Genomic DNA, 24,911 nt, shown 5'->3' on the forward strand with positions numbered 1-24,911 from the left:
AGTGAAAGAGGAGAGTGAGAAAGTTGGCTTAAAGTTCAACATTCAGAAAACGAAGATCATGGCATCTGGTCCCATCACTTCATGGGAAATAGATGGGGAAACAGTGTCAAAGACTTTATTTTGGGGGGCTCCAAAATCACTGCAGATGGTGACTGCGGCCATGAAATTAAAAGACGCTTACTCCTTGGAAGAAAAATTATGACCAACCTAGATAGCATATTCAAAAGCAGAGACATTACTTTGTCGACTAAGGTCCGTCTAGTTAAGGCTATGGTTTTTCCTGTGGTCATGTATGGATGTGAGAGTTGGACTGTGAAGAAAGCTGAGTGCTGAATTGATGCTTTTGAACTGTGGTGTTGGAGAAGACTCTTGAGAGTCCCTTGGACTGCAAGGAGATCCAACCAGGCCATTCTGAAGGAGATCAGCCCTGGGATTTCTTTGGAAGGAATGATACTAAAGCTGAAACTCCAGTACTTTGGCCACCTCATGAGAAGAGTTGACTCATTGGAAAAGACTCTGATGCTGGGAGGGATTGAGGGCAGGAGGAGAAGGGGACGACAGAGGATGAGATGGCTGGATGGCATCGCGGACTCAATGGACGTGAGTCTGAGTGAACTCCAGGAGATGGTGACGGACAGGGAGGCCTGGCGTGCTCTGATTCATGGGGTCGCAAAGAGTCGGACACGACTGAGTGACTGAACTGAACTGAAGCTGATATTCAGAAAAAGAAAGTATTAAATAAAACATAAAGTGAGAACATGTATGGCCTATGATTTCTCAACCATATAAGCAAATATAACGCAAATGAATGTATATCTGTAAAGGGTAAATGAACTATGACTAGTGATGTGAGGTGAACTGGCTGGCGCAGAGAAGATTTGCTGCATTTAGTTCTAGAAGAAGAAAGATCCTATTACTGTAGAATGGTTGCCTGATATTGAAGAGAGAGTACACAGAAAGTGAAGAGCTTAGGGGAGATTCATGAGTGCTCTGAAACGTTCTTCACTGGGCCTTCCATGTTCTGCACATGGAAAGTTGATATTAATCAGAACATAGGGAGAAGCCTTGAGGTGCTTGGTAAGCTCCTTGTTGAGAGTATTATCTTGGTTTGAATCTTGGAAACTAAAGAGGAATGTTTCTGACCCCTAGCAAACAAAATGTATTTTTTGTATTCCATTCAAGAGTGTTTGAAATGGAATAGCTAGTAATTAGGAGGGTTTCAGTTCAGTTCAGTTCAGTCGCTCAGTTGTGTCCAACTCTTTGTGACCCCATGAATCACAGGACGCCAGGCCTCCCTGTCCATCACCATCTCCTGGAGTTCACTCCGACTCACGTCCATCGAGTCCGTGATGCCATCCAGCCATCTCATCCTCTGTCGTCCCCTACTCCTCCTGCCCCCAATCCCTCCCAGCATCAGAGTCTTTTCCAATGAGTCAACTCTTCGCATGAGGTGGCCAAAGTACTGGAGTTTCAGCTTTAGCATCATTCCTTCCAAAGAAATCCCAGGGCTGATCTCCTTCAGAATGGCCTGGTTGGATCTCCTTGCCGTCCAAGGGACTCTCAAGAGTCTTCTCCAACACCACAGTTCAAAAGCATCAATTCTTCGGCGCTCAGCCTTTTTCACAGTCCAACTCTCACATCCATACGTGACCACAGGAAAAACCATAGCCTTGACTAGACGGACCTTAGTTGGCAAAGTAATATCTCTGCTTTTGGATATACTATCTAGGTTGGTCGTAACTTTTCTTCCAAGGAGTAAGCGTCTTTTAGTTTCATGGCCGCAGTCACCATCTGCAGTGATTTTGGAGCCCAAAAAAATAAAGTCTGACACTGTTTCCCCTTCTATTTCCCATGAAGTGATGGGACCAGATGCCATGTTCTTCGTTTTCTGAATGTTGAGCTTTAAGCCAAATTTTCGCTCTCCTATTTCACTTTCATCAAAAGGCTTTTTAGATCCTCTTCACTTTCTGCCATAAGGGTGGTATCATCTGCATATCTGAGGTTATTGATATTTCTCCTGGCAATCTTGATTCCAGCTTGTGTTTCTTCCACTCCAGCGTTTCTCATGATGTACTCTGCATAGAAGTTAAATAAGCAGGGTGACAATATACAGCCTTGATGTATTCCTTTTCCTATTTGGAACCAGTCTCTTGTTCCATGTCCAGTTCTAACTGTTTCTTCCTGACCCGCATACAGATTTCTCAAGAGGCAGGTCAGGTGGCCTGGTATTCCCATCTCTTTCAGAATCTTCCACAGTTTATTGTGATCCACACAGTCAAAGGCTTTGGCGTAGTCAATAAAGCTGAAATAGATGTTTTTCTGGAACTCTCTTGCTTTTTCGATGATCCAGCGGATGTTGGCAATTTGATCTCTGGTTCGTCTGCCTTTTCTAAAACCAGCTTAAACATCAGGGAGTTCACAGTTCACGTGTTGCTGAAGCCTGGCTTGGAGAATTTTGAGCGTTACTTTTCTAGCATGTGAGATGAGTGCAATTGTGCAGTAGTTTGAGCATTCTTTTGCATTTCCTTTCTTTGGGATTGGAATGAAAACTGACCTTTTCCAGTCAACTGGATGGAAACTGGTGTTTGGCTGGAGAGCGGTGCTGGATCTCAGTTGGTTATGAGGTAATAGAAGATGTGTCTGCCCCAGGTTCCTAGATAGTTTCCTGAGTGATGAGAGCACTGGGAGCATCTTTTGTACTTACATATGTCTCTGGCCCAGTCCGTGGCACAGGTCTCCTGAAAACCTTGTAACTTTCTAAGTGATAAGGGCAATAGGAGCATCTCTGTTCTAATGCGGTAACTCTGGGTGGGTTCCTATCTGGAGGCTGGTCCCTAGCAAGACCACACCAGGATTAGAAGCTTAGAATTTTCAGCCTTACTCTCTAACCAATTATGTTTTAGAAATTAAAGATTTTATAAAGTTAATGGTTATTTGGGGGAAACAAAGCTTTCATTTTCACATGAGTTCTAGTAATGATGATCCCACTCCCTAGTTTGACTTCATGTTACAAATATGGAAGCATCATAATAGATGAATTAATTATGCCTACATGAGAAAGTTCCACAAAATCCCCAAAGTGTAACGTCCAGAGAACTTTCAGGCTCAGGACACATCCATGTACCAGGAAGGGGATGCACCCAACGCCATGGGGCAGAAACTCCTACCCTCCCCTGTGTAACTCTTCATCTGGCTGTTCATCTATGTCTTTTTATCATAGCCTTTAATAAACTGGTAAATGTAGGTGCTTCCCTGAATCCTGTGACATGCTGGAGCAAGTTGTTCAAACCCATGGAGGGGGTTATTGGGACCTCTGATCTACAATGGGTTGACCAGAGGCACAGGTGGCCACCTGAAGTGGTGACCTTGTGCTCTGTCCCAGAAGATGAACTCAGAACTGGGTTGAATTCCAGGACACCCAGATGGCATCATAGAAAATGCGTGGTGTCAAGAATCCCCCCCCCCCCCAACACATTTGGTAATGAGAGTTTTGTTTTGTGTGAGCAGAAAGGGAGGCACACAGGAGGAAAGGAAACAAACTCCAGAAGGAAGAGAAATGTGGGTTCCCTTTATGATGGCATCGTGCAACACCATTGGATGAAGCTTTATAATTAAGTGCTTAAACTTTGTTATGGCAAAAATACCTCAGATGAATCATTTTGTCTATTTTCACATTTATATAACAGAGTGGCTAAGGAATGGCTGAGAAGTCAGCATGGAAGGTGTGTATTCACCTTTCATGTAGGAAAATAACATGTAGAAAATGGGTTATGTTGCAGACTCATGATGGTACAGTCAACAGCGACAATTTCTCGTTCACCAGTCTTGAGAAGAAAATATTTTTCTTTGCAGTTTCCCCTAGCGTTTAACATTACTTTCTTCGAAATCATTTCTACTAACCACCATCACGCTGAATCTCTCTTTTGAAGGTAATTACTTTAAGAGGCATAGTTCCCAAATAAATTTTAAGCTATTTCAAAATACAATCAAATACTTTTTGTCTTGGGAACAAAAAAAAAATTTGCTTTTTGCATTTTTTCTGAGAGCAAAGCAAGGTGCAGTGGAATATAACATATATACATGAATAGTGAGTGAAAGTTGCTCAGTTGGGTCCAACTGTTTGCCATCCCATGGACTGTAGCCCACCAGGCTTCTCTGTCCATGGACTTCTTCAGGTAAGAAGACAGGAGTAGGTTGCCATTTCCTTTTCTAATTAGGGGAGATAGGGGAACGAATTATTTACTTTTTGAAGATTGCTCTTCCAGTTAAAATATTTAATTCACAATACTGAAAGGAAACCTGAAGTGTACCTCTGAAGTAATAATGATTTTTTAAAAACACGCATATATATATACAACCAAGTATACAGCCCACGATAAAATGATGATATGTGATTTCTATAGATCTGCCAGCTCATTTTTGAAAAGCGTTAAAACTTTCTTTGGTAAATTGTAAATGTCAGCACAGTTGGATCTTTGTTCATTTATTTTTACATAAATTCAGTGCCTCCTCTGTGCAGTCCCCATAGATACACCTTGAGGAAGATACATGAACACATGTGAAGAATAGTGAAGGTGATAGGAGAAATAGTGGGTGAAAAGAGGGAACACCTAGAAATAGTGTGGAGCACGTAGGAATGGAGACAGGGTTGAAGAATACTTTGCAGACAGGGGATGTGGTCCATATAAGGTGACAGCCGGAGATTGAGTGTGAGGTAACCAGAGAGTCAGGAATCGGTCAGGAGAGGGAGGCAAAGAAAGAAAGGTTTCAGTACAGTGACTAGTATGTGAAGTCCCACAAAGAAAATAATTTGTCAAGTTCGAGGATGTACAGCAGACTTCAAACTGTGGCTGATAAACAGCTTATAAAAAAGGGAAGGGCAGGAGCTGGACAGTAATGCCTGTGAGTCAGGGCTGGACATCCTGGTTTGCCCAGGACAGTCTTTTTTTTGCCAGACCAGTTCCAGTGTTATTAACAGCCTCCCTTTTAATTTTCCTTGTTTCCTTATTTAGATGGTATATTCTATGGACTTTCTAATTATGGGCTTATTCAAAAGTTTGAGTTTCCTTCTAGGAGCAGTGGAAAGTCATTGGAAGGGTTTGAATAAGTGACACCATCAATCTTGAGTGTAATATGCACAGCAGTTCCCTGGGGTGGAGGGTTGGTGGCAGGATCAGAGGAATGGGTCCCGAATGGAGGAAGCCGAGGGGGAGCCTATAGAAATGATTAGGGTGATATGTGACTGTGGTCCTAACAACGAATGTGAAGGATGGAGGCAAGGGAGTGGGGGAAGGGTGGAATTGGATGTATCTTCAATACGAGGTGTTGGGACAGCTGCTTAATTATTTGGGAAAAATAAAGAGGCCTACTAAAATGGAATCCAAACATATTAAAGATGGAAGTGTAAAAATTGAACCATAATCATGGGATAGAAGAAGAGCATTTGCAGCTTCAGGGACAGTTGGACACACACACATGAAAAGTTAAAAAAAAAATTCATACATGAGGTTGGAAGGAATAACATCTTTATAAATGATTTGTGATATTGCCTTTAATAAAATATGCTAGTTTATTTGTTGCTGTTCAGTTGCTAAGTCGTGTCCAACTCTTTGCGACCCCATGGACTGCAGCATGCCAGGCTCCTCTGTCCTCCACTGGCTCCCAGAGTTTGCACAGATTGGTGTCCATTGATTTGGTGATGCTATCTAACCATCTCATCCTCTGCTGCTCCTTTCTCCTTTTGCCTTCAGTCTCTCCCAGCATTAGGGTGTTTTCCTAGTGAGTTGGCTCTTTGTGTCAGGTGGCCAAAGTATTGGAGCTTCAGCAACAGTCTTTCCAATAGTTTACTACTTTGACTTTAGTTTTACCTTTAACAAGTGACTTGATAAAACTTAAAGAAATAAGGAGAAAGCAATTTTGGATAATACACAATTGTGTTTTGAATTTAAATTAAAAAACAGAAGTCTCTATCCGTTGCTTTCCTAGTGAAGACCATTCATATGCTTAATGACTTTTTATTTCTTCTGTAAATCATGTATTCATACACTTTCAGCGGTAGTTCATCTTAACTGACTGCATCACCTTTCATTCTTTTTTGTATGCAAAAATATTGCACATATATTTCCCACCATTATAAATAGGGTAATAGGATGCACTACTTCCTGTATTGGATTACACTCAGTCTTCAAATTTTTGAATTGATCAGTTGCCATATACAAAAAATTAATAGTTGTTATTCAGTAGTGTCTACAAAATCCCTTATTGTCCAAATCTTAAAGTCCAGGAAAAGTAAAGTATAAAGGAAGCCACATGGTGAGAAAACGGTGGTGGTAGTGTCACAAAAGGCCACATAGATATAACACACTCTAAAGCATGCTGCAGTGGGGGAAGGGGAAGGACCCATGTAGGGGCACTGAAGGAGGGAGCCTGATTTCTACAGAGACTTTGTTTCCAGAGAAAGCAGAATCATCAGTAAATAAAAGCACTTCCTAGGCATCACCTTGCCACATTAAAGGCAAATCAGCCTCTTTGAGTTGTCATTCAGTGGCTGGCTCTTTTTTGATAAAAGTGAGGTGACATCATCTCTAGAACATGGTTTTATAATTTAGGAAGTCAGGGAAAATTTGGTAGATTTTTTAAAAGGCAATAAAATAAAAAGATTTGTTGTAATTTTTTAGCTTTCCAAAACATTCACTTACCAGAAATTACTCATTGCCCGGGCATGCAGAAAGGACGAGACTTCATTAAAGCATACTGAAGGGAAAAGTTAAGCTTCCTTCTGGAGGAATAAATCAAGGTTACTCATCCTTATGAGTTAGACACTTAATTCTAAGGACCTGACAGATACTTAGAACATAGAGTTGACTCCAGGGGGTCCAAGGCAGCAAGAGCTCAGAAGTCTGATGAGTTACAAAGCCCAGTGTTCCATTTCCTGCAGATTCTTCTAAGCAACAGGTAAACCCATCAGTTGTGATTGGTGGCTATGGCATATGGAAACACAATTTCATTTAGGTATTGCCTTTTGAAGGGAAAATCTGTATAGTCAAGAATAAGTTGGTTAAAACAGAAGAGTGGAAAACAAAGTTACTTTTACTTGTCCAAAATAAAAATGCTGCTAACAAAACTACTTATGCAGCAAAGCTGTTAAAAATTATGAATTTGGTATCTGTAAATCTTAAAAGTTTTTTATTTTTGGAATCCAGATATGAAAATACAATGCTAAGGAGGAAAAATACATAGCTGGTGTTTTATCATTGCCTTTCAACCATCATGAAAGTGTTAGTTGCTCATCATGTCTGACTCTTTGTGACCCATGGACTGTAGCCCGGTAGGCTCCTCTGTCCATGGAATTCTCCAGACAAGAATACTGGAATGGGTAGCCATTCCCTTCTCCAGGGGATTTTCCCGACACAGGGATTGAGCCTGGGTCTCCTGCATTGCCAGCAGATTCTTTACTGTCTGAGCCATCACAGAAGCCCCAGCCATCATATCCACTTTAAAATATGTTCGTTAGCATTCACTATTATTTTTACTAGGTGCAAGATGGTTACCATAAACACACAGATAGTGAACAATTCTAGTGCTCTTATTAGATCTGTGTTCCCATCTGTGATTACTCCTCCTGTCTGAAAGACTTCTTGTAACATTTTTGGTAATGCAAGTCTGCTGGTGATGAATACCTTCAGCTTCTGTGTGTCTTTAAGAAGTTCACAATATTCCTTGCTTTGAAAAGGTGTTTTTGCTAGGTATAGAATTTTAGGTTGACAATAGTTTTCTTTGAGTATTTTCAAGATGTTGCTCCATTGTCCCGTGGCTCACATTGTTGCTGATGGGAAGCGAGGAGACATTTTTATCTTTTTTCTTTTGTATGTAATGTGCTTTTTTTTTTTGACTGATTTTAAGATTTCCTTTTTCACTAGTTTTATGCAATTTGATGTTATTTATTTTCTGTTTATTGTGCTTTGAAACATTTGGGCTTTTTTATTTCCATCAAGTTTGGAGTCTTTTCTGTCATATTTCTTCATACTTTTTAAAGAACCTCTCCTGTCTTTGGAGATGCCAATTAGGTGCATATAATAGGCCACTGAAGTCCCACAGCTCAATAATCATGTGTTCACAGTTTTTCTTTATATTTTCTTTGTGTTTCATTTTGCATAATTTTTTGCTTTGCCTACAAGTGTTAATCTCATTCAGTGTACTTTTTTTCATTCATTCACTGTACCTTTTAATCTATAGAAGCTTGATTTGAATGTTTTTTGTATATCTCATCTCATGTTCAGCCCTTCTAGCTTTCTGAACATTTAGAGTGCAATTATAACTGTTAATTTTCTTTTCTGTGATTTGTCTATAAGATTTAGTTCTGTATAATTTTAACATCTGTGTAATTTTTCAGGGTTTAGTTAATAGCTTTATATTTTTCATCATTGTGTAGTTTCTGCTTTCTTTACATGCCTAGTAATTTTTGACTGACAGTCATTGTGAGTTTTACTTCCTTTGATGCTGGATATTTTTGTATTTTTATAGATAATATTCTTGATTTCACATCATGCAGTTAAGTAACCTGGAAACATTTTGATCCTTCAGAGGCTTGCTATTAAGCTGTGTTAGGTGAGATCTTAGCAGTGTATAATCTTGGGCTAATTATTTCCCACTATGAAGACAGTGCCCTTTCTCTACTAATTCTCTTCAATGCCCTGCGAATTGTGATAATTTTAACTTGTGGGAACAGTAGCTACTCCTACCCTGTGCAAGCTTCAGGGATCCGCTTCCTCTCATGCAGGGTTTCTCAGCCTCGAAACTGTTGAAGTTTGAGAACTGATAATTATCAGGGGGCGGGGCAGGGATTGCTCAGTATGGTGTCAGTTGCTGGGGAGCATCTCTGGCCTCTGTGCCCTAGATGGCATCGGATGGTTGTGTGCTCAGTTATGTCTGCCTCCTTGTGACCCCATGGACTGTAGCCCACCAGACTCCCCTGTCCATGGGATTTTCCAAGCAAAATTGCTGTTGCTGTTTCTTCCTCCAAGGGATCTTCCTGACCCAGGGATAAAACCTACATCTCTTGCATCCACTGCATTGGCAGGCAGATTCTTTACCACTGAGCCACCTGGGAAGCCAGATGGCAATGGCATCCTTTGAATCATGACAAACCAAAGATGTCCCCAGACAGCCCTCTGTTCCCAGTCACTCTTCTAATCCTTTCTGGGAGCTGTCCATACACAAGCCTTGGCTAAGGACTCAAGAAACTCTGTGTCTGTGTTGCTCACTCTACTCTCATCCCTTCGCTGAGAACTTTAACCCCTTGACCTCCCTAGATTCCCAGCTCTCTCATCTCCACTAAGGAAGACTGCTGCATTCCACCTGGGTTCCTTTTCCTCCAACACAGCCAGGAACCTTGCTCTAGACAGTAAGCTGGGCAGTCTTAGGGCCACAGTTATTTCCTTTCTCTCAGTGGTCATTGTTCTTCTTTTATTTCATGTCCAATGTTTTAAAAAAAATCATTGGTTCGTTATCTTTTTCTGAAAATTCTCTCTAATAGGTACCTGGTAACTTCACCTTCGTTTCCATCCTCATTCTTGAACAGTACTTTTGCTAGATACACAATTCTGAGCTGACTATTATTTTTTAATATGTTTTTATCTTCTAGTTATATTGCTGCTTGATCACTCAGTTCTTTTTTTTTTTTCTTTCTCATGATCTGTGTTTTTCTCTGGTATTTTTAAGAACTACTTTCTGGCATTCTGTCTTTTCACTATGATGTATGTAAGCATGGGTTAATTTTTATTTTTCCTGCTTCCTGAATCTTCAGATTGTGTTTCCCATCAACTATCAGAAATGTGCAGCTATTTATCTTGTCAGATATTTTATCATCTTGATGCTGTTCATTCTATCCCTTTAAAAATTTTGTTGGGTACCACAAACCGTAAAGGAAAAAATGTTATTGGGCTCATTAATTTGGACCCTTTTTTTAAAATAAAAAAATACTAATAAGAAAGTGAAAGGACAAGTTACCAAATGGGAGAATGAGAGAATGTATTTATGGCACAAAGCCTTGGATCCAGTGTATTATAAAGGACTGTTACAAATCAAGAAGAGAAAGAGAAAGAGAAAGAGGAAGGGAAAAATGTGCAAGGATCTTGAACAGGCATTTCTTAAAGGTGTTATGAGAATGATGAACTTTCAACCATTAGAAGATACCACTGTATACTCAGAATGGTCAGATTTAAACTAATACTGTAAACTATTGGATCCTGAGACAGAGCTAGAACTCACATAGCTGCTGGTGGGAGTGTAGCTGGAGCAACCTGTTTGTCTCATCTGCCTGTGTTGAATGACCCAGACATTATACACTTAAATACACTTAACCCAAATTTGTGTATCTATGCATCAACAGATATGTGCATAATAGAATTGCTTTAATAGCCAAAAGTAAAAACAACCTCAGTGTCCCTCAGAGGCATAATGGGTAAAGAAACTATGAAATATATACACGTTGGAGTGCTGCACAACAATGAAAACAGATGACTACCAGTAACAGCATGGATGAATCTCACTTATTAGCAGGAAAAAGAAACATCTGCTTATGATTCCATTTATGCAGTATTTAAATAGAGGTCATGGTGACTAGGAAGGAGCATACCTAGGGGCCCCTGGAGTTCTGTTAATGTTGTGTTTCTTGCTTGGGTGATATTTACAGGGACATAGACATTTTTGAAGATTCACATTACAGTGTGCTTATGAATTATTATAGTCAATAAGAAAGCTTATAGTCAATAAAGAAACCATTTCTTTGCCCTCTTAAGAGCTTCTGTTTCAGCAGATAGCAAACATATACATAAAAACATAAATGTGGTTAAAAGTTATGAGCATGTATTAAAGCAAAGAAGATGGTGCTATGAGATCAAGTAACCTGGGGTTTGCTTTTACATCAGATGTTTTAGTCACTCTAGAGAAAGAGGCCAGTTATATAAGCTGAGTGAGGAGGACAGTGGAGATGAGGTAGGGTTGAAGACAAATACAAGACTGGAACATGCTTTAGAGTTTGAGTTTGCTTTTCATCCCATGCTTTTCATTCACGGACTGTATAGTCCATGGGGTCGCAAAGAGTCAAACACGACTGAGAGACTTTCATTCACTCATTCTTCAACCCCAAACCAGTGTAGATTTACAGGAGTTATTAGTAGACCAGTTACATGATTTGCTCTTTTAAGTTTCAAAACAATCACTCTGGCTACACTGTGAGTCATGGATTTGAAAATGAGCCAAAGGTGAATGCAGCTGGACCAGCTGGGGCTTCAGGTAAAAATGCCCCAGGTAAAAAATGATGGCATTGATGATCTCAACCAAGGATATGCCAACTTTTATGTAAAAAGTGTGTGTGGCTTCTATTCAGTTTCACCATTGTAACACGACAGCCAACATAAACAAACCATACGTCAATGAATGAGTGTGGCTGTGTTCCAACCAAGCTTCATTTACAAACTAGGTGGCATAGTCTGCCAACCTCTTGCCCTGGACTAGAGAGAAGATAACAAGTGTCAGCATACATGTTAGAAGCAGATTTAACAGGATATGGGCTGGATGTTGGGAGTGTAGCCGAGAGGAGAGGTTTCAAGGATTTCTAAGCTTCTGGCTGGAATAACTGATGGATCATACTGATTGGGGAACAAATCAGTTAGAAGTCTAGACCCAGTCACCCCAAATATACTGATATGTCACGTTTTTCTCATCTTTGGTCTCTAGTGACAATGCAGTTGTTTTGAGAACTTTTACCACCATAACAGTCATGACTTGAAATAACCTTTTTTTAAAAATACACATAAGTCACCTGTTACACCAAACATTAAAAAGTGAGAATACCATAGAAGAATGAAAACTTGTCAGTTGTATTATCAGTTCTTTTTGTGTTTTCTGCTAATAGAAGGAAAGGGAAAAAAAATAAATGCTTAGTTTCCCCAGTTTCCCGCTGGCCCATTGATCATGTATTTATAGCCTCATTTTCTCCCTCCCTTCAAAAGTAACCCCGCCACCCCCCGACACACACACCCCCTCCCCAGCTGCCACCTTTCTAGGATGAACCAGAGGATACACAGCTTAGAAGGTGCCTTATGCTGATTCTTCTTGTCCATTAGTGACCATGGAGGGCTGCCTCTGCTGTTCTGCAGCCCCCTTGCCCAATTTGTAAGAGGTTTCTTTCCAAATAGTTGCATTATTATCGTTGCTGTGCCACAACTAGAACATTGATTTCATTTTCCTCATAGTTGGGTGTGTTTAGGGTTTTATACTGAACACTTTTCACCTTTGACTTTGATAGGCTTTGCTCTCTGTGCATGACACTGTGGCTCAGAAGAATTATGATCCTGTGTTGCCTCCTATGCCCGATGACATTGATGATGAGGAAGACTCAGTGAAAATCATCCGCCTGGTCAAAAATAGAGAACCACTGGTGAGTTTTGGTCCATCTTTTATGCTCAGCCAAGAGTGCATACCATGATAAAGACCAGTCTGATGGGTGCATATCATTTATTCCTCTCTTTAAACTATGCTTCCTCTGTGTCTTCAAACTCAGAAATAAATGGAGCATTCACATCTAAAGGAGATGATGGAGAAAAATAAAAACAGAGCCAAAGAAACTGGCATTCTTTTGGTTATAAATAGCAATCTTTTTAAAGTGTTACTGGTTGTCATTTATAAGGGATGACGTGACATGCACCAACTGCAGCTGATTAGAGATTAAAAAGTGCAACTGAAAATAATTGCTTATGGCTTTTCTAGAAATGGATTGATTTTAAAGTGATGGGAAATTAACCAGGAATCTGATAGTTCAAAATGTAGATGTTGCTGTTTGTTTTTGCACCAGGATTTAGGCAGCTCTGCGTCATGTCCAGGGCCTGTGGTAGTGGGACAGTGCCTCCCACTCACCCCCTTAAATCTTCCTTAAAAGGCAAAAGGAACTTTTTGTAGTTAAAGATCTTGACGTGGGGACCATCTCTTGGATTGTCAGGTGGGACCAAGATAATCATAAGGGTTCTTATGAAAGTGAAAGAGGGAGGCAGAAGGGTTAGAGTTAGAAAAAGAGATGTGATGATGAAGCAAGGGCTGGAGTGATGAGACCAGGAGCCAAGGGGTGCTTTTGTACAATGCCACATGGAATGTGCCCTTGTTTTATTGGATTTTGATCTTATTTTCATGCAAGTACATTGCACTAAGAATACTTCAAGGAAGTGTGCTCATAAGGGTTTGGAAAGCAATATGGAAATAGAAAATCTTCAGGAATGTAGGGATCAAGAAGAAGATTGAGTTAAGTGCTATTAATAGTGTCATGTAGAAAGTGAGACACCATTTCTCATGTCATGTTTTCAAGGATCAGGAGAATCAGCAGATAGCCAGCATTTCTGTTCCAGGGTCCTATCTATATTGATGCATAAATATATTTCAGGGCCTTTAACAAGTCCTTGAAGTGTTGAGTGCTTTCCGTTCTCTGCATATTCTGGAAGTGATCCCTCCAGCTGTGACTTGAAAAACCACTTGTGTGCCGGTGACTCGCAGGTTCCATTTCTCTTACAGATCTTTCTTCTAATCTTTTAAGTTTGTATGTCCATCATTCTGCCCAGTATCTCCATTTGGATGTCTGGTAGGCATCTCAGTCTTCACGTGTCCAAAAGTCAGCCAGTCTTTGTCCCTGAATCTGTTCCACCCTGTGGTTCCCCAGTGGACAGTCTCATCTTTCCAGTTACTCAGCCAAAAGCCATAGCATCTGACGTCCCACAGATACTGTGTCTCAAGGGACCCAGCTGCAAGTCTTCCCACAGCCTTAGATGCCCTGGAATCTATTCACCACTCGATGTAGCGACCTGACCGGCACATTCAAAGAGGGAAGAACTGATAATATGCATCTGCAAAAGTAGTATATTTATAACCTTATGAATACAGGGTTATAGAAGGATTCAGAAGATTATTAGTTTTGAATGATAAGGTTAGAAACAGCAATTCTGTTCAGTTTGCTTTAGATAAGCTCTGACTTTGCTACATACTAGTTGTCTGATCTTAGACAAGTCATAACCATTTGTCATGCACTTTCTCATCTACAAAAGATAGATAAGTAGTCTTAAATTAAACTTAAACTCTGGGAGATGGTGGAGGACAAAGAAGCCTGGCATGCTGCAGCCTATGGGGTCGCAGAGTCATACATGCCTTAGCAACTGAACAACAATAAACAATTTTAGATTACTAGACCTTTCTGATCATTAGGCATACTTTAGTCAGTTTGAGACACATTCTTAAAGAAAGTAAAAGTTGATCTAACTACACTAATTAGTTGTAGTAAGAATATTACAATTCCAGTCATCTTGGCTATAAGCTACCTGCAGAAAATACCAGGAATTGGACAGTCTAAGGTTTATAACCATGGAGAGGTACTCATTCAAGTCTTCAGCCTTGAGGGCATGTGTAGGTGATTAAAAATGCCACAAAATCATCCTAGCATGGAGTTTTTAAATTTTTTGCTGTTATTAGGTATGTATTTGACAGCTATCACATATAAAATAAAATGTCATGCATAAAATGCTTATAAAACAAAACTAGGAATCCTTTTATAATATCTATTTTATAATACTGTAAATAAATGTGTTCACTATCAAACTTCTTTTTGTGGGGTGAACCTTACCCCCACCTAATGTGCTTCTCTCCAGCTGTGTCATGTGACATAGATGGTTTGTCTAAACCACTGCCAGTTTCTTGGAAGAAAGTCATGAAGAGGCATTCAAAGTAACCATTTGTGCTTGCTATGCTGACAAAAAGTGTTCAGTTGATTTGCTTCTAAACACCCATAAATGAAGAATTTCTGGATTCTTTTTGAAATTATTTCCTAATCTCCTGCCAGAATGTTAGTTCCATTTGTGCTAAGTATAATCCTAGTTCATAAAAACTAGGAGTATCAGATCTTTTTTTTCTTTCCATTTTGTTTATTATCATCTCTGAGTTTGTTTACTGTAATACTGTAGTAGAAGGGTTGCTGAACAAAAGGTCAGGTGGTCTGGGTTTTAGTTTTCTAGTTTATTTTCTATTCACTTCACCTCCTCTATGTACATGACCTTCTTACAGGGCTTCGGTTAAAGATAAAGGGAAATGAGGAAATACTGTCAAAGTGTAAAAACAAATAGTATTCAAATGTCAGAATCATAATGGGAAGAAGATATATACTCCATAGTATTGAAAGGAATAAAGATTCAAAAATTTTTGGACTGTGCTGAAAACCTTAGATGATATATGCTGTAGAAGACTGTGTGTTTAATGATGAGTATTTGTGAGGTGCCTGCCATGATATCTGTTCCTTCTGCCTCCTTTTAATATTTTTGTAGCTGTTTTTACATTTTCCAGATAAGGTCCCTATTCTGCCCTCTTACCACCCAGTATGTGCATTTACCCACAAATACTGTCTTTTTTTTTTTCTTTAAAGGGAGCCACTATTAAAAAGGATGAGCAGACCGGGGCCATCGTGGTGGCCAGGATCATGAGAGGAGGGGCTGCAGACAGAAGTGGTGAGAGGGCACACGTTCGGCGGGTGTGGGCGAGTCACGCGGGCTTTATGTGTCACATTTCCGGTACATAACTGAGAGGATAGCAGGATTTAGATAGTGCAACAAGACAGCAATAAGGTATTTTTCTCTATGTTCAAATGTGGTTATTGTTCAGTTGCTAAGTTGTGTCTTGATTTTTTGCAACCGCATGGACTATAGCACCCAGGTTTCCCTGTCCATCGCTAGTTCCTGGAGCTTGTTCAAACTGATGTCCATTGAGTCAGTGATGCCATCCAACTGTCTCATCCTCTGTTGCCCCCTTCTTCTCTTGCCTTCGATCTTTCCCAGCGTCAGGGTCTCTTCCAGTGAGTCATCTCTTCACATCAAGTGGCCAAAGTATTGGAACTTCAGCTTCAGCATTGGTCCTTCTAATGAACATTCAGGGTTGATTTCCTTTAGGATTAACTAGCTTGACCTCCTTGTTGTCCAGAGGACTCTCAAGAGTCTTCTCCAGCATCATAGTTCAAATGAACCTACCTATTTAAATAAATTATAAATCTCATTTTGCTTTACTGTCTTCACTTATATGGGCTTCCAAGGTTATAAGACTTATTTCAATGTTTCTGATTTCAAAAGTACTACTAAAAGCATGCAGCCTTTAAAAATACTATTTTGAAGATGAAAGTAATGTGCATTTTTAGAAAAAGACTGAGATGCTGGTGCTGTTCCTTTGGCAGAGTTGTGAGGTTGTGGTCTTAGAGTTGTTCTCTGGGGGCTCAGCCTCTGAAACCTGAGAGGCATGAGCTGTGTTGCCCTCACAGGCACTGGGGGACCACACGGCGCGTTCAGTGTGGACACAGTCACAAACCATGGTTTCTTTTGTAGGTAATGCTGCTGGTTTTCTGAATTTGCTTTTTCTCAGGTCTTATTCATGTTGGCGATGAACTTAGGGAAGTGAATGGGATACTGGTCGAGGATAAAAGGCCTGAGGAAATAATCCAGATCTTGGTAAGCTGAAAATTTATTTTAAAATTGCCATGAAAATGAAATTGAATCGCTGTGTTTCAGACCTGGTAATGAACACAGGATTTGGATTCGGCAATCCAGGATTTGGATCCTGACTTTATTAACTTAATCCCTTGGAAAATACCTTCATCTTTTTATTGCTTCCCTGTATTCATCTAAGAAATGAGAATAAGAAGTAAATCTCTCACTGGAGCGTTCAAAGATTCAACGAGCTCCTGTAGGTCAGGAGTTTGACAGGACTCGTCCCAAATTAGGTCTTTAATACACACTGCCAGTGATACATTTATATCTGGGGCCTGTATTTTCCAGGTATATAAAGTAGTGAAACTAACTTAGGTGTCGTAAGTCTAAAATGGAATGAAACTACTATAGGCCTTGGCAATATAAATTCTCAAATTCATTTGTTTATTTATAAGGACAAAATAGAGATTATCCCTGTTATGTATAAAAACATATTATTAACCTGTCAGGAGTCTTGGTATCTCAAAACAGACCTCAGTGTATATGAAAATTTAGTAAATGATTAAGAGAGCATTTTAAATGAGTGTGAAAGGAGTGAGATTGTTTCATAAATGGTATTGGATTAATTGATTATTCAGTTAGAAAAATAGTCCTTATTGTACAACTCACACAAAACTAGATTCCCCCAAATTAAGTTTTTAAAAAGATCATTGTGCTCTGTCATGTCTGACTCTTTGTGACCCCATGTACTATATAGCCCACCAGCTCCTCTGAGGAATTTTTCAGGCAAGAATACTGGAGCAGGTTGCCATCTACTCCAGGGAGATCTTCCCAACCCAGGGATTGAACCTGCATCTCGTGTTTCCTGCATTGGCAGGCAGATTCTTTACTATCTTTTTCTTTTTCTTTTTTTTTTTTTTTACTACTGTGCCACCTGAGAAGCCCCCATACTACACTTGATCTTAGCCAAAATGCCAAGAAAAAATTTCTGACCTTGATGTGAAATTCAAATAGATGTAATGACTAGAACTGAAATTTTTTTCTACAGAAAAAGATCCTGTACATAAAGTTTAAAAGACAAATGAGGTTATAGGCAAAATATTTTCAATTTATATGATTGAAGGCTCATGTTGTAATGTATATGAGAGTTCTTAACAATCATTAAGAAACAAGCAGTTATAGAACAGCAAAGCATATGTACAGACAAAAATGATCAAAAAACATGGTGTCTGAAAAATATCGGACTGATGGTTATTTAAAAGCTTGATAATGCCTAGAGTTAGCCAGATGACAAGGAAATAATGTTTATATGCTTTTGTTTGGTAGGATAAGCTAATAGAATCTTTTGAGATGGCTATCTGAAACTATCCACTCTAAATTTGTGTACTCTTTACTAAGAAATTCAGCTATTGACTTCCCTGGCAGTTCAGTGACTAAGACTCTGCATTTCCACTGCAGGGAGCATGGGTTCAATTCATGGTCAGAAAACAAAGAAAGATCCCACATGCCATGCAGCATGGTCTCACACACATACACACCCACAAACACAAAAGTATTCACAAGAAATTCAACTGTTACAAATTAACCCTAAGGAAGTAATTTGGCAAATGTGTATAAACAAGATAGTTTAACAATATCTAGAAACTATTAAGAAGGTTGCACTGATTGAATAATTGTTCATCCAAGTGATGGATTATTGTGACGTGTTCACACTGGCTGATAGACCTTATGATTTAGTAATAACAATAGTACTAGTGATTGCTTACACTGATTGAGCCCTTAGTGATACTGTTGTAAGGGCTTTACATAAATTAAAACACATGCACAAACTAGACGAATGGGAAGGGATTATTGAGAAGACTTGCTTTCTTTCTACTTTCTTTTGGTATTCTTGGTAAGATTAGTGAGTTATTTTATGATAAGCAGTAGCAACCGTATTATCATTTTGACATCACTCCTTTATGAAATTCTGATATTTATGCTGTTAAACTCCATTTTACCTGAGTGTCTAAGCTGCACTAGAGTTGCTTCCATATGCTGACAAAAACTGATTCTATTCTCTAAAAAAGTGAATTTGTTTACAAAACAGAAACAGAGTCACAGATGTGAAAAACAAATTTATGGTTCCCAGGGGGCGATGGGGGAGAGATAAATTGGGAGGTTGAGATTGACATATATACGCACTGCTATGTATAAAATAGATGACTAATAAGGGCCTACTGGAGAGCAAAGGGAACTCTACTCAATACTCTGTAATGACCTATATGGGAAAAGAATCTAAAAAAACGAATAGGTGTATGTATAACTGATTCACTTTGCCGTACAGCGGAAACTAACAATATTGTAAATCACCTATACTCTAATAAAAATTTTAAAAAGTGAAAAAAGGCTGACTCTATGCAGCTTTTCCCATCTTGGCTTTCAGTGACTTTATGCTGATACATTAAAATCGGCTATGGTGGGAGTATTCACACCATGGAAATTGACAGACAGTACTAGTCGGGGTCTTTTTAACCAAATGGTGTCCTGGTTACAGCACTTGCTGATGGTGAGCCTCAGAGAGGTCCATCTTCTTCTCTCCCTCCCTTCCTGTCTCCACCTTTTCCTCTTTTCTTCCATCCTTCATTCCTCTTAAATATGTACCAGATATTTAGAGCTTTCACAGAGCTTACAATTTAGTGGGGGTACAGACATTAGGGCTTCCCTGATAACTCAGAAGGCAAAGAGGCCACCTGCAATGAAGGAGACCCAGGTTCCATCCCCTGAAGAAGGGAATGGCAACTCCAGTATTCTTGCCTCAAGAGTTCCATAGACAGAGGAGTTGGACACAACTGAGTGACTAACACTTTAAGTACCTTTCATGTTCACTCGAAACATAACTAGTTTGATCAGTAAAACTTGGAAGCGATTTCTTCAACAGACATTCAGAAATAATTGTATAAGTAATTATATAGATCTGGTTATGACAAATGCTAGCTAAAAGAAGGGAAAGAATGGTATAAGAGTGTGTTAAAGGAAGACCTACTCTTAAAAACTGTTTTTTCTGAAGTATAGTTGATTTAGAATGTCATGCCAGTTTCAGATGTACAGCAAAGTGATTGAGTAACACACACACATATTCTTTTTCAGATTCTTTTCTGATACAGGATATTGTAGAATATTGAGCAGAGTTCCCTGTGTTAGACAGTAGGTCCTTGTTACTTACTGTTGTGTGAGGTAGTCAGCAAAGAATTGTGGGTATTGTTGCTTGTTTTCATTAAATTAGATAATCTTTTCATCTTTTAATTAATCTACATCATTTGGTACTTTACTTACTAACCAGAATCTTATAGAGATGAGTGTTCTTCATTATTTTTCTGATGAACCTTGCAACTGATTGAGTCATGTATTTATAATCACATTACTGACAGTTGTAGGTATTTTGTCCCTGAAAATGAGGTCCTTGGACGTGAAGGTCTGAGCCTCACACGCAGTCTGTTCTTTGCATTTAATCCCGTCTGTGTAAGACACTGTGCACATTCTCGGTCTCTATTTTGAAGTAACATGGATGGTAATACATTCACCGGCGTTTTTAAAGTGCACAGGAGGTAGAAGTGGATTTAGTGGTTAATGTTTTTTAACTTATTTGACAAACTTTAGCACTTTCTCACATTACAGGAATTTCTACAAAAATAGTTTCCTTGGTTTGTTTTATCTAAGAGTAGAAAATCCCAAGCGTGTAAATTTGCAGACTTATTTCATTTTCTGCCTATTTTAGTTCCTTTTTCTTTGGTTCCTGAGGTTTTCTTATAACACTTTCTTTCCTCTGATAACAGGCTCAGTCTCAGGGTGCAATAACGTTTAAGATTATACCCAGCATCAAAGAAGAGACACCGTCGAAGGAAGGCAAGGTAATCATTCCTTAGAAATCCTTTTTCTTTCCCCCCAGGAGGAACTGATGTTTTTCCATTCAATATATATCTTTTTTGTCTCAGCAAGTTGACCTTAATATTCTGTTTTTTAAATAAATCAGAGTTAGAAGAATACTGGCCATTTCACATTTACTCTTATATTTATTCATCATAAATGGAACTCTCTTCTAGATGTTTATCAAAGCGCTCTTTGACTATGACCCTAATGAGGATAAAGCAATTCCATGTAAGGAAGCCGGGCTTTCTTTCAAAAAGGGAGATATTCTTCAGATTATGAGCCAAGATGATGCAACGTGGTGGCAAGCGAAGCATGAAGGAGATGCCAACCCCAGAGCAGGACTGATTCCCTCTAAGCATTTCCAGGAAAGGTGAGTTCCTGGCCCAGAATCATGGCCTGTCTGCAGCTGACCTTTTGTTCCCTGCAAAATACCATTTCAGCATAGTTGTGATAAAATAAGCCCTGAAACCTTGCCTTCGAAGCCTTTATCCCTCAGGTTTGGGTTTCTGTTTTGTCTAATGAAGTATGAATAATGACCAAAAATAACATGACAGTCTCAGGTCATATTCACTTTTTGTTATGAAGCAAATGGAAAATAGCACATTAATATCTGAACCTGCATTGATGTGAAAGCTAGAAGAAAAAAAAAAGTGATTTCAGAGTCGGGAGAATTTATAAAAATTTGGAAGTTAGAGGATTTATTTCTTAATTTGAGTAGATTGCATTGTATTCATTTTTTCCTCCAACTTTCCATTTTTTCTTAAGACTTAGTATTTTGGTATTATATTAGTCTTGGATCTGTCCTGAAAATTGATAGGCATATTGACCTTCTTTTCCCCAGGAGACTGGCTCTGAGACGACCAGAAATATTAGTCCAGCCCCTGAGAGTTTCCAATAGGAAATCATGTAAGTTTGTTAATAAGAATGCAGAAAACCTAAACCTTGCTGTTTATTTTTGACTATTATAGCAGGTGTTTGTGGTAGAATAAGAGGTCCTATTATGTGCAGTAACTTTTGGATCATTTCATAAGAACCAACAAGTAAGAAATTCATAATGGGAAAGGTAAAGTGAATCTTTTGAAGAAAGGGGTCTTTGGGGTTGTTTATAATAAACCCATGACTCACTCTTTAAGGAAAAAAAAAAGATTGCTGTTTTTGTTTTCTGAATTTAGGTATTTTATATTGTAACCTAAAATGCATCTCTTACTTCTCTAAAGCTAAGAGGTTTGGTTCAGATAATTCTTGGTAAAGATTAGAGGGGGAAAAAAAATCCATCGTTTTCTTGGGCACAAAAGCACTTGCGCCTAAAACAGTTGTTCTTGTTCTATTTTGTTCCTTGTTTGTTTTGACATCATAGTAGCTCTGACCTTCACCCTGTCTGTTCAGAGTTATTACCAGACTAGATTAAAAGAAAATAAGAGTAAGAAAAACAAGGATGTAGGATTGCTGGAAGAGATAGTGTGGTTTTTCTTTCAACCTACCCTTCTCTCAGCCTCTTTTGACTTCCCATCTCCCACCTCTTATAAGTCCCCAGCTTATCTTTAAATGTCCTGCCTTATCTTCTTTGTTTCATGGTTCTAGGTATTTTAAGAGTTTTTAAAAAGCCCTTTGTTTTCAGCATAGAAATTGTACATTAAAAGGTGAAATGAGCAAATAAGTGGTCCTGGAATTATACACCAACATCTGTTTTTGGTATCGCTGCGCTTTCACATCTCCTGTTATGTCTGTCAGTTAGTAGGAGCATAGAGCCCAGGAATCATGTTAGAAGGGAGCCAAACTGCAGTCGAGTATAAATCTCACCAGCAGGCCTCAAGCAGAGCACTGATGCAAAAGCCTGCTTGTTCTTGCTCTGTTCAGTCTGGGCAGAAGGAAAAAACCCTTATCGTAGACAGCCACGTGGACTGTGACACTTAGGGCTTCAAGTTTAACCAGAGTGTGTTGTGTTGTTCAACGTGATGAATTTTCACTGGGAGCACATCCAGAGGAAAGGAGCTTTGAGGCCCCTACCTGACTTGCTCTCTGAGGGACTTTTGAATTTGAGGGCCTGCACACTTCTTATATATGTGGGACAAAATATGTGTAACCTGAAAATGAAGTATGTGTGATTCTACTCAAATCTGAATGCATACTCAAATTGGCTTGAGTTTTAGACAATGTAAAAATGTACAATTGGTTATAATTATGAATGTTCACTTATGTAAAATTTTTGATAGATGTATTTTTTTTCTTTAAAGAACTGTACAAAGTAGAGAGGTTGTCTTTTTAATAGCTCTGCCCACTGGTTTCGGTATAAATGTTTGTGAATGTAAGAGGGTGTGTGTGTGTGTGTGTGTGTATAGACGCACTAATCATAATGGAGACTTTTTGTCTTTGAATGTACATAATTTCTTTTATATGTTAATACTGTAGTATCTGAGCTGAGGACTTGTCTTTATGGAATTTGGAGGACCTTTCACACTTTTTTTTCCTTTTCTTCTTGTCTTTTTTTTTTAACTTAGATTTTGATTCACTGAGAGATGCATTGTTCTCATATTTAGGTGTTCCTTATTTTTAAATAAAAATAAATCTGCTCAATATTAGCTGAAGTAAATCACTAGCATATAGTAAATACAGCCTTGTTCAGAGAAGCGTTATATTTCTGTGAAAATTAAATAGAAAGCCAATGTCTTTATTCTCAAAGAATTGAAATTCCACTTGAAATTTCTTTGAATGTTGTCTCATAAACCCCTGAACTCAAAAGTTATGCAAAAATCATTGCACTGGATCTGAACATTTTTAAAAGCATTTAAAAGCACTTTTGTTTTGTAGCCTGTGTATTTGAAAATGACTTTTTTTTTTTAATGTAACAATCTCATAAAAGCCATCTGACTCAACACTTCCTGGACTTCAACTTTTGGTACTTAGATTGTTGGAGTAGAATATTCATGTTTTCATGCCCTTTGCTGAATTGTAGAATAATACTATGAAGAAAAGCAGAAAGCTAATATAAAGTCTTTTATTTTTATATTTCATTTTATTGAAAAAATCTACTATATATATTTTATAATCATTCTATTTAATTACATTGAATAACATATAATAAGTTTTAAAGTTTCTGATTTAATATAAAATTTCTAAAAGAAGAATAATCTACCTTGGTGTTTATAAATTTATGGAAAAAACTCATGTTTATAAAGATTTTCTTCACAAAATTTCCCAAGGGCATGTAAAACCTAGGAAGATAATGGTTAAGGCATGGAATTTAGAAAAATGACTAGTCTAAAAATATCAAATTAGCCAGTTAACTTTTCCACAAAGTGATTGCTTTTGCATTACTAGTGTTTTACTCTTTATTTTAGTACACTGTATCACTGAAGTGTGCATGGAGGGAAAGATTGTGGGTAATGGCCCTGGTACTATAGGGGTGCAGTTAGTGTGAATGTAGAAGTCAAGAAGGGTTGGAGCATCCCAGGGTTGTGTTATCTCTGCCTTTGTGTTTGTGCTAGAACTCTAGTTCCTGGCTCCATTAGACCCAGAATAAAGTAAATCAATTTTATTCGGAATAAAATTAGAAGACTTCTTCAGGCTTTACAACTGCCATCCTTATATACAAAATTCTGAGTGTATGTGGTATTCAACCTTGATGCTTAGTTATAGTTCCTCTCCTTCAGAATCCACGTATATCTAATACATATCCAGAAAAATGGGCTCCTCAAACAAAATAATTTGCTTCTTACACATTCTTTAAAACTGAAACAGGAACTCTTAAAACTAAAACATTCCTGAATCTTAGAAGTTTGACATAACAACTCATCTCCTCCTCTTCCACTTCCTCCTCCTCTTATCCAACAAAGAAATTTTTTAACTTTCTATTTTATATTGGAGTGTAGCTGATAAACAATGTTGTGATAGTTTCAGGTGGACAGCAAAGGGATTCAGCCATCTATGTACTACATGTATCCATTCTCCCCCAAACTCCCCTCCCATCCAGGCTGCCATGTAACATTGAGCGGAGTTCCCTGGGTCGTACAGTAGGTCTTTCCAACAAAGAAGTTTATTTAGAATTTTGTCTGCTTGCCTTCCCTGCTTCATCTAATGCTAGGCTGTCACATGATGAATGTTAATAATAGACAGAAGAACAGAGCTGGAAGGCTGACAGGTGTTCTTTGCTGTGATGAGGGTTTAGATCGTTACCAGAAGGACACAGGGTGTTTGGGGCTGAGTACGAGCACATTTTATGTCTCCAGGGGTACGTAGGGATAGATATCCTGACAGACGACTTGGCAGCTTGCGATACTTGTGTCGATATAGTTTAAAGGAACTATGTTTCTTCTGTCAAAGCTGATTTTTATAGTTCATTTGCATATGTAATGCCATATGATGTCACCTAACTTCTAAAAAGAAATATGAATTTCTTTGATTACTTGAAATATTATTTGTTCCCTTTCTATTGAAACGTAAGTATATAAGTTAGGAATTACTTAGTAGCATAAACTTTAACTTCAATTCGATGTCATTTAT

At 38.6% G+C, this 24,911-nt stretch overlaps 1 protein-coding gene across 1 annotated transcript in view; it reads left to right on the forward strand.

Annotated features, from left to right (window-relative positions):
* Positions 1-24,911, forward strand: part of MPP7 (MAGUK p55 scaffold protein 7) — a 128,659-nt gene that overhangs the window by 51,638 nt on the left and 52,110 nt on the right. Inside the window, exons 5-10 of the mRNA XM_068986756.1 lie at positions 12,311-12,442; positions 15,455-15,536; positions 16,438-16,523; positions 20,318-20,392; positions 20,585-20,781; positions 21,253-21,317. Of these exons, the coding sequence (XP_068842857.1) occupies positions 12,311-12,442; positions 15,455-15,536; positions 16,438-16,523; positions 20,318-20,392; positions 20,585-20,781; positions 21,253-21,317 (637 nt within the window). The remainder of the gene's footprint in view (positions 1-12,310; positions 12,443-15,454; positions 15,537-16,437; positions 16,524-20,317; positions 20,393-20,584; positions 20,782-21,252; positions 21,318-24,911) is intronic.

Source organism: Capricornis sumatraensis, chromosome 15 (genome assembly GCF_032405125.1).
Source record: "Capricornis sumatraensis isolate serow.1 chromosome 15, serow.2, whole genome shotgun sequence".
In the NCBI taxonomy this organism is placed as follows: Eukaryota; Metazoa; Chordata; class Mammalia; order Artiodactyla; family Bovidae; genus Capricornis; species Capricornis sumatraensis.